The sequence below is a fragment of the Panthera onca genome, chromosome C2 (assembly GCF_046562875.1).
Source record: "Panthera onca isolate mPanOnc1 chromosome C2, mPanOnc1 haplotype 2, whole genome shotgun sequence".
Lineage (NCBI taxonomy): Eukaryota > Metazoa > Chordata > Mammalia > Carnivora > Felidae > Panthera > Panthera onca.
In genome coordinates this window covers 148,674,192-148,693,280 of record NC_138347.1, presented here as the reverse complement: position 1 = coordinate 148,693,280, position 19,089 = coordinate 148,674,192, and the positions used below count along the sequence as shown (strand labels likewise).

Genomic DNA, 19,089 nt, shown 5'->3' with positions numbered 1-19,089 from the left:
GGGCGCTGGGTGAGACCAGTGTGTGCTGTGAGCACCAGCCCAACACCACACAGCATTGTTTTCTGTAGAATCCCTTTTTTACAGAATTGAAATTAAAGTTTTTCAATTAAAATTTTATAATTAAATTTTTTCTGGACATTTAAAAAACCAAATATTTCTGGAAGACCCGTTAAAAAAAGAAAACTAAAAAGCAAGGCTTACAGTTGCCTGTATCTCTTCCTTTCCAACTCCCAATGGGCAACCATTTCCAATTCAATTGGTATTTTTGGTGTTTACCCTCATGCCTATGAAAATCACGCCTCCGCAGCGTTAGGCATCATTTATTGATTTCTTTAACACTCCCAACACACACACACACACACACACACACACACACACACACTACACACGGCTTCTCTTCCCCTTTCTCCACGTATAGTTGTATTATTATTTTGGGTTAGATTAACATTCAGTGTATATATTATTATGACTATTACGACCTCAACAAAGTCACGTCATAGAATATGATTCCATTTCCTTTCTTGTACAACTTCTTACTTTTGTCACTTTTTAAAATGTTATTTCAGTTTCTAGGCATTTATCACTTCTGTGTACCCAAAGTCTGCCGTAAATGCAACTCTCCTGATATGTGCACACCCGTCAATTTCCTCTTGGCACTGTGTTTCCAGAATCCTCGTTCGCTCAAATCTGGGCTGGTTGATTTCCCCCAGCTGTCATGGTGGGATCTCCCACCCTTCTGAGGATTTCCCTCTGCTACTTCCTACACAGATCTCCCATTTTCCTGAATCCTCTGTCTTCCTTTATCTGGATTTGCTTCCTTGATTTGGTGAAGCACATCCACAGGGGGCTTCCTGCAGACAGGCTTCTGGGCACGTGGAGACCTGTGGCCAGGCCCAAAGTGATCCTCCCCAGATCGGTCCTCCCCAGACCTAGGAACACAGGAGGCAGTGGAGCTAGTGGCCGTCTTCACGAAGCTCCATCCTCATTATAACAAGTGGCCAGTGTGTCAGACAACCTGGTGTGCACAAAAGTGAAGCCATCTCCCATAAGGACACTTACTGCTTAACAACATCCCCGGGCCTATGTTCCCTGTCACACTTTGCTGAGACCGTGTCCCTTGAAGTTTCCTACAGAAAACTAACTTCTAGAAGGTTTATGACTTCGTGGACTACTTTTTTCCTAACCCTAAAATGTAGCTTCTCTTCAGAACCACTTCAGGGAATGAAATTCTGAAGGTCTTGACTATTTTTATTCTAGTCTTATGTAGGGATGAGCTTGCCTGGGTAACAGAACTCTGGGTGGGAATTCATTTTCCCTCAGAATTTTAGATGCCGGTGTTTCCCCATCCCGTTTTGACTCCCAGTGCTACATGTGTGTTGTGCTTCTTCCCTCTCTGAAGCTTTCAGGCCCTTTGCTTCACCTCCAGCCTTGTGAACCTTCAAGCCGATGATGTACTTGGTGTGAATTTTTCTCACCCACCGAGCTGGGTACTCGGTGAGCTCTGTCAGTCTGGGAAACTTTCCTGAATTATGGCTTTAAACCATTTTCTCTCCAAGTTTTCTCCGTTCTTAAGCTCCTGTTATTTAGATATTGGACTTCTGGGCTGCTTGTCTCATTCTCTTACCTCATCTTTTTTGTTCCTCAAATTTGAGATTTCCTCAAATTTCTTTTCCAACTCTTCTATCCAGTATTATATTTTTGCCATTATACTTCTTAATTTCCGAAAGTTCTTCTTAATTTCTCTGGAATTTTTTTTGTAGTGTTTGCCGCTTTATTATGTAAGCATTTTTTGGACATTATTACTAGCAATGTTTGAATTTTTTCTGCGTCCTGATGTTTTTTCTCTTTGTTTCCTCCAATTTCCCTTCCTTTCATTTGTTTCTCGTGAGACTTTCCTTAGATATTGGGTAATCTTTGATCTTTTTCTTAGTGGAAATTTTTATTGGGATAATTACAGATTCATACACAGCTTTAAGAAATAATAGAGAAAACACTTGTACATTTTACCTAGTTTCCCCCAATGATACTAGTTTGCAAAACTAGTACAATATCACAACCAGGGCATTGAAAATGACACCCCACTGCTCTTATCCAGATTTCCCCAACCTTACTTGTCCTCATTTGTGTGCATATTTGGTTCTATAGAATTTTATCACACGTGTATGTTCACGTATCCACCATCACAATGGAGACAGAACATTCCACCACCATAGGGTTCCCTCTCTTGCGCTTTTATAAATATACAGAACCCCCCCCCCCCGCCACCACCCACTCTGTCCCTAATGACTGGCAGCCACCAATCTGTTCTCCATTTAAAAATTTTTGTCATTTCAAAATGTTATGTTAATGTATATGGTATGTAATCATTTGGGATTGACTTTTTTCCCTCAGCCTAATCTTCTGGAAATTGACCCAAGTTACTGTGTATATCAGTACTTAACTCTTTTGTGTTGCTGAGTAGTATTCCATGGTTTGTATGTACTACATTAAAAAAAATTGTTTTTAACGTTTATTTTTGAAAGAGAGAGAGAGAGCGAGCACGAGTGGGGGAGGGGAAGAAAGAGAGGGAGACACAGAATCCGAAGCAGGCTCCAGGCTCTGAGCTGTCAGCTCAGAGCCCTACACGGGGCTCGAACCCACGAACAGCGAGATCATGACATAAACTAAGGTCAGACACTTAACGGACTGAGCCACCCAGATGCCCCTGTATGTACTACATTTATTCATTGAGGGAGAACAGTGCTGTTTCTCAGTTTTTTGCTGTTACTAACACAGCTGGCATGAATATTCCCGTATCGGTTCTGTAGGAACAGAAGTTTTACTTTCTTGGGGATAAATGCCCAAGAGGACAATTGCTGGGTTACATAATAGCTGCAGGCTTAATTTTACAAGAAACTGCCAAGTGTTATCTATGAGGCTATGCCACTTTACGTTCCCACCAGCGATGTATGAGGGATGCGGTTTCTCCTCCTCTTCAGCATTTTGGTGGTGTCATTATTTTTTTATTTTAGCTACTCTGATAGCTGTGCAGTGATGTACTTTTAACTTATATTTCCCTGATGAGTAATTATATTGGACATCTTTTCAGGAGATGATTTGCCATCTGACATCATCTTTGATGACATATCGGTTTAGGTCTTTTGCCTGTTTTCCAGTTGGATTGTTGGGTGTTTTTTGTTTTTTGTTTTTTGTTTTTTTTACTGTCGAGTTTTGAGATTTCCTTGTGTGTCTAGATGTTGCAAATATTTTCTCCCAGTCTGTAGCATATCTTTCCATCCTCTTCACATGGGCTTTTGCAAATCAAAAGTTCTGTACTTTGATGAGGATTAATTTGTCAAATTTTCCTTTTAAGGATCATGCTTTTGATGTTGAGTCTAATAACTCTTTCCCTAGCCAAATGCCAAGACTACTCTCCTGTTATTTTTTTTTCCCTAGAAGTTTTATAGTTTTGTTTCACATTTTTTTAAAAAGATGCTCACTTACTTTGTTCTTTAAGAGCCAAGTCCAGGGGCGCCTGAGTGGCTCAGTTGGTTGGGTGTCCAACTTCAGGTCATGATCTCACAGTTCGTGGGTTCAAGCCCCGTGTCGGGCTCTGTGCTGACAGCTCAGAGCCTGGGGCCTGCTTTGGATCCTGTGTCTCCCTCTCTCTCTGGCCCTCCCCCACTCACACTATGTCTCTCAAAAATAAATAAAAATGTAAAAAAAAATTAAAAAAAAAAAAGAGCCAAGTCCAGTCTTGGACTGACAAAGCTCTCTTTTTTTTTTTAAGTTGTGGTAAAATATACATAACATAAAAGTTAGCATCTTAACCAATTGTAAGTGTACAGTTAGTGACATTAAGTACATTCACATTGTTGTAGGATACCACCACCATCCATCTATAGAATTCTTTTCAATCTCATAAAACTGAAACTCTGTGACCCACTAGGCACCAACTCCCTATGCCCTCCTGCCTACCCCAAGCCCTGGAAACCACCTTTCTCCTTTCTGGCTCTATGAATTTGGTTATTCTAGGTACCTCATTTCAGTGGAATCATACAGTATTTGTCTCTTTGTGATTGGCTTTTTTCACCTAGTATACTGTCGTCAAGGTCCATCCACGTTACAGCGCGTGTCAGAATTTCCTTCCGTTTTAAGCCTGAATAATGTTCCATTGTACGTATATACCACATTTTATGTATCCATTCATCTGTAGATTGACACTGGGGTTGTTTGCATCTTCTGGCTATTGTGAATGATGCTGCAGTGAACACGGGTGTACTTGTTTTTAATACCTTTGGGTATATAACCAGAAGTGGATTACTAGATCATATGGTAATTGTATTTTTAAGTTTTTGATGAACCGCCATACTGTTTTTCATAGTGTCTGTACCATTTTACATTCCCACCAGTGGTACACAGAGTTCCAATTTCTGCACATCCTTGCCAACACCTGTTTGCTTTTTTGTTTGTTTTTGCATAGCGGCCATTCTAATGGGTGTGAGGCGGGATCTTGTGGTTTGGGTTTACATTTCCCTAGTGATGAGTGATGCTGAACATCTTTTCATGTGTTTATTGGCCATTTATACACCTTTTGCAAAAATGTCAAGTGCTTTGGCCATTTTTTAATCAGCTTGTTTTGTTACTGTTGAACTTTAGGAGTTCTTTATATTTTTCAGATAGTAACCCTTTATATGATTTGCAAATATCTTCTACTATCCCAGGGGCTGCCTTTTCTGTCAGTTGTGTCCTTTGATATACAGAAGTTTTCAATTTTGATGTAGTCCAAGCTGTTTTTTCTTTTGTTGCCTGTGCTTTTGGTGTCATATCCAAGTAATTGTCAGTTCCGGTATCATGAAGCTTTCACCCCATCTTTTCTTCTAAAAGCTTTCTGGTTTTCACTCTTATATTTTGAGTTTATTTTTTATATGGTGTGAGATAAATGTCTAGCTTCATTCTTTTGGATATGGGTATCCAGTTCTCTGAACACTGTTGAGAAGACTGTCCTTTCCTCATTGAATGGTTTTGGTACTCTTGTCACAAGTCATTTGACATATATGTGAGAGTTTATTTCTGGGCTTTCTATGCTGTTCCAGTAGTCTGTATGTCTGTCTTTATGCCAGGACCACACAGTTTTGATTACTGTAGGTTTGTAGTAAGTTTTGGAATAAAACTGTGTGAGACCTCCAACTTTGTTCTTCTTTATCAAGATTATCTTAGATGTTTTACATTTAAGTTCATTTTGAGTTAATTTTTGTATAAGGTATGAGATGTAGGTTGAAGTTCTTTTTTTTTTTTTCTTGGCCTATGGATGTCTGATTGTTCCAGAACCATTTGTTGAAAAGTCTCTGTCCTCCATTGACTTGTTTTTGACCCTTGTCAAAAATCAGTTCAGCACATTTGGATCTATTTCTGGATGCTTTATTGTGTTCCGTTGATCTGTGTGTCTGACTCTTTGCCACACAATCCTGATTACTAGAGCTAAACAGGAAGCCTTAACGTCAGGTAGAATGATTCCTCCCCCTTTATTCTTCCTTGTCCAGATGGTTTTAACTATTCTAGGGCCTGTGCCTTACCATATAAATTTTATAATAAGCTTATCTATGCCCATTAAAAATGTTTCTAGGATTTTGATAGGCATTGAATTAAATCTATAGTTCAATTTGGGGAGAACTGACATCTTTACTGTGCTGAGCCTTCCAGTTTATGAACATAGTATGTTTTTCCATTTATGTAGGTCTTCTAGGATTTCTTTCGTCAGCATTTTGTAATTTTCAGCATAGATCCTGTGCATGTCTTGTTAAGAATATTCAATTTCTGGGGCACCTGGGTGGCTCAGTCAGTTAAGCATCTGACTCTTGATCTCAGTTCAGGTCATGATCTCACAGTTCGTGGGTTCGAGCCCCACACTGGGCCCTGCACTGATGGTGCAGAGGCTGCTTGGGATTCTGTCTCTCTTTCTCTCTCTGTGCCCCTCCCCACTTGTTTTCTCTCTCTCTCTTTCTGAAAATGAATTAACTTAAACAAAGAATATTCAATTTCTTTGGACTTATTATAAACAGTATTAAGTTTTAAATTTTATTTCTACATGTTCATTGTCAGTAGACAGAAGTGCAATTAATTTGGGTGTGTTGATTTTATATCCCCCAGCATTGGTGAGCTCATTTATTAGCTCCTGAAGGTTTTTTTTTGTAGATTCCCTGGAGTTATTTACCTTTCGTTCCTGATAGTTTCATTGGATATAGAATTTACCTCTGACCATCCTTTCAGCTCTTGAAAAATGTGACACTTTCTTTTGGCCCCCATGGTATCTGATGAGAAACCCACCCTCCTTTGAATTAGTGTCCCCTATAGGTAATGTGTTTTTTCTTTCTGGCTGCTTTCAAGAATTTTTTTCTTTGTCTTTAGTTTTAAGAAGTTTAATTATGATGTGTCTTGGCATGGGTTTCTTTGGGTTTATCCCTGTTTGAGGTTTGCTCGGTTTTTTGAATTTGCAGGTTTGTGTCTTTCACCAAGTTTTGGAAGTTTTTAGCCATTCTTACTTCAGTTACTATTTCAGTAACCCTCTCTCTTTCTCCACTCTTTCTGGGACTATCATGATACAAATGTGGGATCTTTTGTTATTGTCTAATGGGCCCAAGATGACATTATTATTATTTTTTTCACTCTGCTCTCTTTTTGTTCTTCCGATTAGGTAAATCCTACTCATCTACCCTCAAGTGGACTGATTTTATCCTCTGTCCTCTCCCTTCTATCGAGGCCATCCAGCGGCTTTTTGTTTCTGTTTTATATCTATTTTATTTCCGTATTTTTCAGGTCTATGATTTCCATTTGGCTCTTCTATATAACTTATATTTCTTTACTGAGATTTTCTCTTTTTCAAATGTATTTTCAAGAGAATTGTATTGATTGTTGAAGCATTTTTATGAAATATTTTATGAAGCTTTAAAATCCTTGCCAGATAATTTTAACGTCTGATTAATCTCAGTGTTGGCATCAGTTGATTCTTTCCACATTCAAGTAGTGATTTTCCTGGTTATTATTATGACAGGTGATTTTTTTTTTATTGTATCCTGGACATTTTGGCTTTATGTCAGAAGACTTTGGGTTCTATTTGGTTCTTTTTTTATAACGGGCAGTTGCCCTGTTTAGGTTTGGCATGCGGGTGCTGGCCTACTTCTGTGGGCTGCGGTTCCAATGACAATTTAATTTTCAGAGACTTTGCCATGTTATTTTCACCAGCTTGGGCTATCTGGTGCTGCTGGGGTTCCCACCTGTTCCTGCTGCTGCTGCCAGAGAGAGCAGAACGAGTTTCCCCAGGCCAGGTCGCCCAGCGTCCCTTGGCAGGGAATGTGGGTCTCAGGCCAGGTGTGGAAGGAGAGTGTTCCACTGCCCTCCACCGGCTGCTTGTTGTTGTTGGGCTTCTGATGAACTCCCCTTGCTGGCGGGGCTGCATTCGTCTGGTGTCAGTGGGACTCCTGTGCAATTTGCGAGAGGAGTAAGCCTACCCGGGTCATCCTCTGTTGGATGGGAGTATATCATCCTTCTGTCACTTTTCAGAGTTACTCTCTAATTGCCTCTTGCATATTTCCATGGTTTATCATTGTACTTAACAGGGAAGAGCAGGGAGAAAGGAGTCCCACGTTGTCTAAGCCAGAAGTCATCTTTTCAATAATTACAAAATTAGTGTAATAATGGCACTGTGGGTTTTTGTAAGCTTTTTTTTAACGTTTATTTATTTATGTTGAGAGAGAGAGAGAGAGAAGAGAGAAAAAGCACGCAGGAGAGAGCGTGCTGGGGAGGGGCAGAGAGAGGTAGAGAGAGAGGATCCCGAGCAGGCTCCGTGCTGTCAGCAAAGAGCCCAATACAGGTCTTGAACCCACGAACCGTGAGATCATAACCTGAGCCAAAATTAAGAGTTGGATGCCCAACCGAGTGAGCCACCCAGGCGCCTCTCAATAATTTTTAAAAAGTGGAGCACCAAAAAACCCAATGGCGGTCAGCATGTGTGAAAGGACTTGTGAACTGGAGGGCCTCACTGTCCACTGTCTCCTTGAGGTCCCTCGGTTACTGGTATCTTTTTTTTTTTTCCTTCTGGTCAGTGAGGCTAAAAAATAAGTTCTGGCTTCTACCTTGGGGAAGGACTATAGATGTGTGACTATCCCACGCATAGAAAGACCATTTAGGAGATGGGAGGAGACTACTGAGCGTGACAAGTATCTTGTCATACAGCACGACTATTCCAGCAAATACTCGGCGGCCGAGGTACAGCCCCAAGTCTACATCTGGGTGAGGCCTGCTCATATGATGAGGCTTGCAGGCATTGTTTGGTTTCTTGGCACATTTGCAAGGGGTTTGTTCTCTGATCTTGGTGAAATGAGTGTACATTTTCTCAAGAATTTTCACTTGGCCAAAAAAAAAAAAATTTTTTTTTCACTTGGCATTTTTCTTAAATAACCCTTGTGATGTGCTAAGATTCCTAATGAAGGCAGGACATGAGTAGACAAACTGGATGAAGTTCAAAATAGTTGTCTGAGTAAAAGAAGTCAGAAGAGAGAGAGAGAGGACATACTACATAATTCTGCTTCTATAAAACTTTAGAAACTGCAAAGGAATGATAGTGACAGCAGATCTGTGACTGTCAGGCTGGGGGTGTTGTGGGGAGAGATGAGGGAGGGATTAAAGAAGGGCACAAGGACACATAGATCTGTTCTCTAACTTGATTGGGCTGCTGGTTTTGTGGGTGTATATATATGCACATCAAAACTTACCAATTGTTGGCTCAGTCCTTTGCGCATCTGACTTTGGCTCAGGTCATGATCTCACGGTTCGTGGGCTCGAGCCCCACTTCAAGCTCATTGCTGTCAGCGCTGAGCCTGTTTTAGATTCTCTGTTCCCCTCTCTCTCAGCCCCTCCCCCACTCAGGCTCCCTCTCCCTCTCTCTCAAAAATAAATAAACTTAAAAAAAACTTCTCAAATTGTACACTTTAAATATGTGCAGTTCATTGTATGTCACTTATGCTTCAACAAAGCCATTAAAAAAAAAAAAACATGGGGGGGGGGGCCCTGGGTGGCTCAGTCGGTTCAGCATCCAACTTTGGCTCAGGTCATATCTCATGGTTTGTGAGTTCAAGTCCCACATCGGGCTCTCTGCTGTCAGCACAGAGCCCGCTTGACGATTCTCTGTCCTCTCTCTCTGCCCCCTCCCCCACTTGCATTCTCTCTCTCTCTCTCTCTCTCTCAAAAATAAATAAGCATAAAAAATTAAAAAAAAAAACATGATAAGACTGATCCCTGTTTGCTGGCCATTTAAATTTCAACTTCTATAAGGGGGGGGCAGGTAATTCCTACCTCCTAATTTGGGGTAAGATTAAATGAGTAAAAATTCAAAGGATGAAGGGAGATGACATCCTCCCTGATTCAGCTGAAAGCCATGTGCTTTGTCCCACTCTGTCCCGTACTCGCGTCCAATCCCCGGACTTCTCCCTGAGTGACTCGCAGAGTGGCTGGGGCAGATGAAACGGGATTGGCCGCAAGTTGGTGACTCAATAGTTGCTGAAGTGGGGAGAAGGGGACATGGGAGACTGGCATGGGAGACTCTTTACTTGTGGGTAAGTTTGCATTTCCCACAATTCTCATTAAGAAATAGGGGCACCTGGGTGCCTCAGTCGGTTAAGCACCCAACTTTGGCTCAGGTCGTGATCTCGCGGTTAGTTTGAGCCCCGCATTGGCTCTTCATGGACAGTGTGGAGCTTGCTTAGGATTCTCTCTCTCCCTCTCTCTGTGTGTCTCTCTCTCAAAAATAAATAAACTTTTTAAAAAAAGTCCTCTTTAAAAAAACAAAACAAAACAAAACAAAACAGTGGCTTCCCATTTCACCAAAGAGAAAAACCAAAGGCTGAACACTGGCCCACATGGCCCTACTTGACGCCCCCACCTTACTCCTCTGCCCTTATCTCCTCCTACTCACCTCCTCATTCATTGCTTCAGCCTCACTGGCTTCCTCCCTGTTCCTGGAACATGGCAGGTGTGCTCCTGCCTCAGGGCCTTTGCTCAAGCTATTACCCCTGCCTGGAATCCTCCTATCCCATGGCTTGAACGTGCTCAGATGGAGTCCTCTCAGTGAGTCGACCCTGACTTATCTACTAAAATTATTACCACCGCCACCTGTCCCTTCCCATGACCTCTTCTCTGCTACTTGTCACTTAGCAGTTATCATCTGACATTCTGTATAACTGCTTGTTACTGTCTCCCCCCAACCGCCCACTTTGGCTGCACATAAGCTCCATAAAGACAGGAATTCCTGCCTGATGTGTTCACTGTTGAATCCTCAACACTGAGAAGAGTGCACAGTGGGTACTCGATGAATGAATGAGCCACATATAAATATGCTAGCGGAATGCCTGGTAGGCAGTGAGCACTATGGGATTCATCATAATCTAAAAATACGTCATTGAGTCATATGATAAACATAAGTTAATTGTTTGGTATGTACTTTCTGTCCTGGTCTTTGAAAAATGAAGCTACCACTAATTTGTTGTTGTTGTTGTTGTTGTTGTTAATTGGTGGGAGGCAGTTTGGTGGGGAGGGATTCCCACAGCCTTTGGAGGTGGGCAGATCTGCCTTGAGCCCTGGCCTGGCCACTTGCCAGCTGAGCAACTTGGCCAAGTTGCTCAGCCTTGCAGAGCCTGGTCTCTTCACTGATGGTGCTTGTTGGAAATGCCCCGCAGCCCAGGACCGCGCTGGGAGCCCTGGGGTGAGACTTTGCCCTTTCTGCAACATGGACAGGACCACCTCCAGGACGTGCCCGGCTGCTGTGCCTCTCTAAGACCTGCCGGTGGGGTGAGCAAATGATCGTTGAATGCTCTGCTCAGGAGGGACAGGAGGTGACATCTCTGAGATCGCCAAATGAGAGGTGACTCAGTCCTGGCCTATCCTGAGGTCCCCTCTCCAATCCCTCTGCCCCTCAAGCCTGAGGTTATAAACAAGTGACTCAGAGGAATGATGGGAGAATGCCCCATAACAGTTCACACCAGTGTCCTGGGGGCTAAATTTAACCCACAGCTGCAGCCTCTGGCACTTTGGGAGCAAGTTAATCTTGGTGGCTGAGGCTGATGTGTGTGTGTGTGTGTGTGTGTGTGTGTGTGTGTGTGTGTGTGTGGTGGGGTGGGGGGAGGGTGGTAAGGAGGTCAGAGAAGGCTGGGCATAAGGACTGGCTATCCTTGGCCTCTACTCTGACCCCCTAAATGGTAGACAGGGTACAAGGGCCCCAAGGCCACGTAGGCTCAGGTCAAGCTTAGTATGGACCAAAGACAGTGAGCATAGACAGCTGTCTTAGAACATTAAACTCTTAAGAGTGTTAACGTTTTGAACAGTAGAATCCACAGTGTCACTCCTCTAGAATGCTAAAACCCTGGGAGTTTATATACCTAGAATAGTTAAATCCTAGGAAATTAATTTTCTAGCGTGTCTGACGCCTTACAGTGTTAAAACCCTGTGATAGTGTACTCCCAGGAACACAGAACCTCAGTGCTTCTGAGCCTCAGCAGAACTCTAATTGTGGCCCTTAGAATCGAACTCCTCCAACGCCTCATTGTGTAGAAAGGGAGACTGAGGCTCAACAGAGCCATGTGACCTGTACAGGCCCTTCAGAAAGATGGTGACCTTCCTGCTTCCTTGCACAGTCTAAGGAGGGTCTCAGATCTGGAGCAGAAAGGGGGAAAGGTCCTCCCATTTTAAAGGTAGGGCACCAAGGTCCCCAGTGAGTGAATGCCATTCCCAAGTTCATTGAGCAGGAAACCCAAGCACACTGAATCCAGGGGTGCCTGGGGTGAGATATACTCCAGGGAAGAAGATGGAAGCACCCAGACAGAAAGGCCCAGAAGGCATGAAGGAAGGGAGACCCTGGAAGAGGGATACCAATGCTTCCTCCCTGGACCGAGGGGCAGAGCTTGAGTCATCCCCTTCCTTCAGGGGTATTGCCTGACCAAGGAATGCAGTCTTAATTGCAACGGAACCTCGGTGTGCTCCATTTAGAAATGAGGCAGCGAGGCTCTCCTAGGCCCAGACACCCCACCCCCGTCCCATGAGCCCCTGGGGCTGAGTCAAGGCTGCCCTGGGAGGGGGCCTCCACCCAGCTGTCCCCTCTGCGTCATGTGCAGGAAGCCAGGCGGCTCGCCTTACAGGGTCTTGTCCACCTCTATATATAGCTCCGTGAAGACAGCTGCGTAGACTGAGAGCGGCCCAGAAGGAAAGCAGAGGAACAGAAAAAGGAGGCCCCCCTGGCCGGGCAGCGGCACCCCAAGCCACCCACCATGGCGCTGGGCTTGGAGCAGGCGGAGGAGCAGCGGCTGTACCAGCAGACGCTCCTGCAGGACGGGCTCAAGGACATGCTGGACCACGGCAAGTTCCTCGACTGTGTGGTGCGGGTAGGCGAGCGCGAGTTCCCGTGCCACCGCCTGGTGCTGGCCGCCTGCAGCCCCTACTTCCGGGCGCGCTTCCTGGCCGAGCCCGAGCAGGCCGGCGAGCTGCGCCTGGAGGAGGTGTCCCCGGACGTGGTGGCCCAGGTGTTGCACTACCTGTACACGTCGGAGATCGCGCTGGACGAGGCGAGCGTGCAGGACTTGTTCGCAGCAGCGCACCGCTTCCAGATCCCGTCCATCTTCACCATCTGCGTGTCTTTCCTACAGAAGCGCCTGTGCCTTGCCAACTGCCTGGCCGTCTTCCGCCTCGGCCTCCTCCTCGACTGCGCGCGCCTGGCCGTGGCCGCCCGCGACTTCATCTGCGCGCGCTTCTCACTGGTGGCGCGCGACGCCGACTTCCTCGGGCTCTCGGCCGACGAGCTCATCGCCATCATCTCCAGCGACGGCCTCAACGTGGAGAAGGAGGAGGCGGTGTTCGAGGCGGTGATGCGGTGGGCGGGCAGCGGCGACGCCAAGGCGCAGGCGGAGCGCCAGCGTGCGCTGCCCACGGTCTTCGAGAGCATACGCTGCCGCCTGCTGCCGCGCGCCTTCCTGGAGAGCCGCGTGGAGAACCACCCTCTTGTGCGTGCCCAGCCCGAGTTGCTGCGCAAGGTGCAGATGGTGAAGGACGCACACGAGGGCCGCCTCACTGTGCTGCGCAAGAAGAAGAAGGACAAGGGGAAGGAGGCAGCCGGGTCCAAGGCTGCTGACAAGGGCACAGGCGAAGCCAAGGCACAGGAGGAGCAGGTGGAGGAGGACGAACGTATCATACCCGGGATCCTCAATGACACTCTGCGCTTTGGCATGTTCCTGCAGGACCTCATCTTCATGATCAGCGAGGAGGGAGCTGTGGCCTATGATCCAGCAGCCAACGAGTGTTACTGTGCTTCCCTCTCCACCCAGATCCCTAAGAACCATGTCAGCCTTGTGACCAAGGAGAACCAGGTCTTTGTGGCCGGGGGCCTCTTCTACAACGAGGACAACAAAGAGGACCCCATGAGTGCTTACTTCTTGCAGGTGCCTGCCCAGCCCTGGGAGGGGCAGCCAGCGCTGGGTCCTGGGAATGGAGAGGGGCAGCCTCGGGGCCCAGGAGAGGCTTGTGTCTACTTGTTGGCAGTGGCCATTGGGTCTAGGATGAGAAGTACACCGGGGCAGGGGCGGGGGGGGGGGGGGGGGGTTGACTGACAGCCACTTGCCTGAAGGTTGAAGACAGTTATAGGCAATTGACAATTAGTTACATAACTCCGATGTCTCAGTTTCAGGGGGATGTTGGCCCCAGGATGGTCTGGTATGTTGGAGGCTCTATCTCTGCCCAGGAGTTGAGGTCAGACACAGTGAGAAGGGGGAGCAAGGTCAGCGTAGGGGTCTGGAGCCAGGGCCTTTGCATGAAGCCAGGACTGGAGTATAGAACAGTGTCCCAAACAAAGGGACTTTCCTGCCTAGTCTTTTCACTGTACAGATGAGAAAATTGAGGCCCGTAAAGGGCCAATAGAGTGGGGTGTCCAGTCCAAGTGCTAGTGTAGTGTGGAATCTCGGAGGGCAGAGAGGACGGTTTCCTGGTGACTGGCCATGTAGGTTTGAGTCTTGCTATTTGGGGGGAATTTGGACGCGTGAAGGGGAAGGTAGGGTGTTTCTGCCTGGGGAATGGTAAGCAAGGGACAGAGACTGGAATGAACCTAGCCAGTGGTGTGCTCAGCGAGGCCTGACCAGGTGTGAGAGGGGTGAGGGGCAACACGGTGCCAGGGTTAAACCGGGGGCAGGGTGGGGGGACCGGGGGCGGCTCCACCAGTTACCAGCCAAGGCATACGGCGGGCACATTGTTTATTTTCTCCGGGCCTCCGTTTGTAAATGGGGATATTATTTTGCCTGCTTGATAAGGTTGTTTGAAGGTTACTCGATGGTGATAAAGCGTTCATCCTCACACCGCTCAGCCTTCGGAAACTTTCCAGATAGATGAGCCTCTGATACCACCGTGTAAGACTGTGGAGGTGGTCGGGGCCACAGATTTACACTGTAGATCTTAAGGGATGAGTGGCAGAGCTGTATTTGGAGGTTTCCTGTAGAGTGGGATGTGGTGGAAAACAGGGCAGGCAGGCCTCACTTGCAGAGTTGTACTGGGGAAGGGACAGGACTTCGCGTGGGGTGCCCCATCCTGGCGCTGTAATGGTGGTTTCCGGGCGCCTAACCTCCGGAGGCCTCAGTTGTTCTTCGCCTGGCAGGAAGAGAGGGCACTGTCTCCAGGGATGACCTCCAGGCTGCTCTGGCCCCACCTGGAGGCCCGGGGTGGCTGGGCGGGGTGGAGCGGGGCCGGGGACGTGGGGGCCGGTGGCTGACTGGACGCCCGGCCCCGCAGTTTGACCACCTGGATTCCGAGTGGCTGGGAATGCCACCGCTGCCCTCGCCGCGCTGCCTCTTCGGCCTGGGAGAGGCTCTCAACTCCATCTACGTGGTCGGCGGCAGGGAGCTCAAGGACGGCGAGCGCAGCCTGGACTCGGTCATGTGCTACGACCGGCTGTGAGCGCGGGCCGGGGGCGGGGCGGGGCGGCGCTGAGGGGCCCGGCGGCGGGGGCTCGAGCGAGAGCCGGGGCTGCGGGCGGGCGGAGGCGGGCTGGGTAGAGGCGGGGCGGTCGGCAGCGGGGTGCGAGAGGGACCTGGGGGGTGCCGGTAACGCACGGGGTGCGCTCCGAATGTGCGTCGGGTGGGCGGGCGACTGCAGAGACGCGGACCCAGCGCACGCCTGACCCCGGCGCTCGCCCTACTCCCGTCCGCTTCAGGTCGTTCAAATGGGGCGAATCGGACCCGCTGCCCTACGCTGTGTACGGCCACGCGGTGCTCTCCCATATGGACCTGGTCTACGTCATTGGCGGCAAGGGCAGTGACAGGTGAGGCTGGGGCCTGGAGCGAGCGCACGAGCGGGTTTGTAGGTTAGAGCGGGAGCACGGCCTCCCCAGGTTCTCCGGGGCTGGTGCGGGCTGCAGGGACCGAAGCCGAAGCCGAAGCCGAGGAGGGGCGCTGTGCTGCCGAAGCCGAGGAGGGGCGCTGTGCTCAGGCTCCTCCCCTCTCACTCAGTGTCCCCCACCTTCCAGGAAGTGCCTGAAGAAGATGTGTGTCTATGACCCTAAGAAGTTCGAGTGGAAGGAGCTGGCACCCATGCAGACTGCCCGCTCCCTCTTCGGGGCCACCGTCCACGACGGCCGCATTTTTGTAGCCGCTGGGGTCACAGACACGGGGCTGACCAGTTCAGCGGAAGTATACAGCATCGCGGACAACAAGTACGACTGTTTCCTGTCCCCCTTGGGCTGGGCAGCCAGGGACCAAGGGCCCCACTGTAACCGCCTGGCTGTGTGGCTTTGGGCCTGTTGGCCCCCTCCGTGTCTGTCCTGGCAGGACCCATAGTTGCTGCCCTGGGCGTCTGCTGTTGAGCTTGGACGTCAGCACAGACATAGCCTCTCTCCCCTGATCAGCAATGAGGCGAGCTTCCCCCACGAGGTGGGGCAAGGGGTATGGCCAGCTTGCTCTGCAGGGGAGAGCTCCCAAGAGTGGGGTGGGAGGTGCCAGGTTCCTCATTCAGAGACTCATACCAGGCAGTGGCCTGGTGCCAGGGATACAACGGTGACCAAAACGGATGCTGCCTGGTCCTGGGAGGTCGGGAGAAAACTGAGTTGGAAGTCCATTTGGACTTAGCCCACGAAAGGGATGGTGGGAGAAGGATGCTCAGGCAGAGGGAAGTTGGTGCCAAGTTGGGCCTTGGCTCAGGTATGGTGGGTGGGCTGGAGAGGTGGCAGCAGGGCTGTGGGACTTTATCCTGAGGGCGGTGAAACGCCTGTGATGGGTTTTAGGCTCACATCCGTGTTTTATTAGATGACAGCTGATGCGGAGAACAGATGAAAGATTTCCCAGGAGGCAGGGGTGCAGCTGTATAGCAAGGGAGGGTGGTGGCCTGGAGATGAGGGCACAGCAGAACTGGGGCAGAGGGGATGCACTAGAGAAAGACGTAGGCTAGGGCATCTCCCACTGTAATGCACACACGAATCTCCCAGGGATCATGTTAGAATGCAGATTCTAATTCTCAGGCCTGGGGAAGGCCCTGAGTGTGTCTTTGTAATAATTCCCCCTCCGCCCCCAGGTGATGCTGATCCCTTCTGGTCTACGAGCCACACCTTGAGCAGCTAGAGTTTAGGAGACAGAATAAATAGAATTTAGAGACTGGATGTTGGGGATAAGAGGGAGAAGTGGACGCCTTTGAGGCAGGGTGGGAGGCCATTTATTGGAGAACAGTTGGCATTAGATCAGAAACGTGAGGGTCCACTTAGGACCTGTGGATTTGAGGGAACTGGGGGCATCCAGGAGGAGCCCACCAGGGCAGGGAGAACGCTGAGCAGGGGTCAACAGAAAATGGAGGGGACGAGCTCCCTCGGGAGAGAGAGTGTAAGAAGGAGAAACCGAGGCCCGAACCCCAAGGGATGGTGAGGGCAGATACATCATCCAGGAAGGAGCCTGAGGACAGGAGAGGGTAGGCAGGGGGGATGTGAGAAAGGCACATCAGCAGAGATGCCTGCTGTGCCTGGATTTTATGCTCTGTGGTGGCTGGGGACCTGAGTGCTGTTTTGGAGGGTAGGGATGAAAGTCCAACTTCAGGGCCAGAGGAGGGGAGTGAAGACACCCTGAGAATAACTGGGCAGTGAAAGGAGAAGAAGGATGGGGCAGGGGCACCAGGAGAGGACTGCTCAGTGGCCGCTGAGGTAGCGAGCAAGCAAGAATTAGTTCAGGAGCAAAGGAGGGACACTGGGGAGATCTGTGGTGGATTTCACGGGACAGGCTGGATGCAATGACCAGGGGTCCATGAAGGGAAGTGGGAGGGGCAGGAGAAAGGGGAAGACCGGTGGGCAGTCCTGGGAGGGTCAGGACACAAGAGGTTGTGCTGGGAGCATGGGTGTCTGGGATTCAGGTTTCAAAGAGGTGCAGCTGAAGCTATGGGCACTGGGGCTCCTGAGGCCCCTGGGTGATGCGCCTCTTCATGCCCCCTTCTCCCCACCAGGTGGGCACCCTTTGAGGCCTTCCCGCAGGAACGCAGCTCACTCAGCCTGGTCAGCCTGGCGGGCACCCTTTATGCCATCGGTGGCTTTGCCACACTGGAGACCGAGTCTGGAGAGCTGGTCCCTACAGAGCTCAATGACATCTGGAGGTGAGCCTGGCCCAGGGAGGTGAGGGGAAGCCTGAGCAAGGCTGATGCCCCACAGCGGGACTGGCAAGCTCATTTGGGAGTGGGGCGATTCCTCTTCCAGGGAGTCCCATGGGGAAGGGGCAGCAGACACACCCTGCTCGGCCCCTGGAATCAGGTACTCCAAGAGTCGGTCTCTCTGTGTGGCTGGCAAAGTCTGGGTTGACTCACAGGGTACCAAGTCCCACTGTGGAGCATCAGCTGTGTCTCAGTCAGGAGTTGACCCCAAGCTTAGGGCAGAGACCCACAGAAACAGGCCCCAGGGAGTAGAGGGGGCCCTGAAGAGGCAGCCAAGCTTTTCTTCCCTGCTCCATCCTGGAGAACTGGGGCCAGGATTGAGAAGAAGCTGGACTCCAGCTTCTCAGAACCATCACTTTCCATGCTGACCCTTCCTGGGGGTGGAGGGAAGAGGTTTCCGTGCTTGGGGCACCTGCTGCCGGCATGGGGGTGGGTGGAACTTGGGGACCGGGGCTTCTGGAGTGCTGAATACAGAATTGTCCAGAGGAGGGGCCATGGAGATGCAGGCCTTCCTGGAGGAGTGTGACATTCCTTAAGAGGTGACCCTTCCTGGAATGTGGGGTGGCTGTTCTTTAAGGGTGGGCCTTGTGGCAGCCCCCTTTCCCAGGGCATGAGAATTCTCCAGGACCAGACCTTCCTGGAGATGGGCCTGGGGCCGGAGGGACAGTCCCCAGGGGTGGGCCTAGCATACCCAGCCACCCCTCCCTGCCGGGGCCCACTCTGCACTTGGCTGACCAAGCTCTGCGCTCCTGTCCCCAATCCCTTCCACCCCCAGATATAATGAGGATGAGAAGAAGTGGGAGGGCGTCCTGCGGGAGATCGCCTACGCAGCCGGTGCCACCTTCCTACCTGTGCGGCTCAACGTGCTGCGCCTGACCAAGATGTGACCAGCCCGGAGGGCCTGAACTTAGCATCCCTCCTGTCCTGTGGCCACACAGGCCCGCCATATGGGGACTCCCGAGAGGAGGCTGGGAGAGGCCAGAACCCACCTGGATCCCGTTGTGCCGCTCGGGCTGCTGCTTTGGCAGGGGAGGGAGATTGCTGCCCAGTCCTAGCCTTTCCGGCAGGGATGAGGAACTGAAGGTCTCATAGGCTTCCCCATATCCTTGGTGTCCTTGTTCCATGAGCCAGAACCACAGAGAGGTGTCCCAGGCAGCATTCTGGCCCAGTCCCAGCTTGCGTGTGTGTGCGTGGGGAAATTTCCCCACGGGAAGCCATCTCCTTACCTGTCAGATGGGGAGTGTCCCCCTCAAGCACACCCTGCGGCCTGGATAAGTCACCTTCCTTAAGAAGAATAAAGTGCCTTCTGAGCAAGTAGCTCAGGGTCTGGAATCAGGTACTCCAAGAGTCAGTGACCAAGTGGTCGAAGATTCTGGGCTTCAACGTTCAGCTGCTGGGCTGGCCAGGTCA

General features: G+C 49.6%; 1 protein-coding gene across 2 annotated transcripts; it reads left to right on the top strand.

Moving 5' to 3' along the window:
* The first annotated feature begins 10,555 nt into the window (after positions 1-10,555).
* On the top strand, positions 10,556-19,011 carry KLHL40 (kelch like family member 40). 2 transcript variants are annotated; one of them, XM_060638396.3, is made up of 7 exons: positions 10,556-10,821; positions 12,189-13,457; positions 14,794-14,954; positions 15,215-15,322; positions 15,527-15,712; positions 17,479-17,625; positions 18,455-19,011. In XM_060638396.3, exons 2-7 carry the CDS (start codon positions 12,294-12,296, stop codon positions 18,564-18,566), a joined length of 1,878 nt encoding a protein of 625 aa, XP_060494379.1. In that variant the 5' UTR covers positions 10,556-10,821; positions 12,189-12,293; the 3' UTR covers positions 18,567-19,011. The 2 variants fall into 2 exon arrangements, with proteins under 2 accessions (XP_060494379.1, XP_081646263.1); XM_081790137.1 differs by lacking the exon at positions 10,556-10,821 and having other exon boundaries at positions 12,144-13,457.
* Positions 19,012-19,089: the final 78 nt, after the last annotated feature.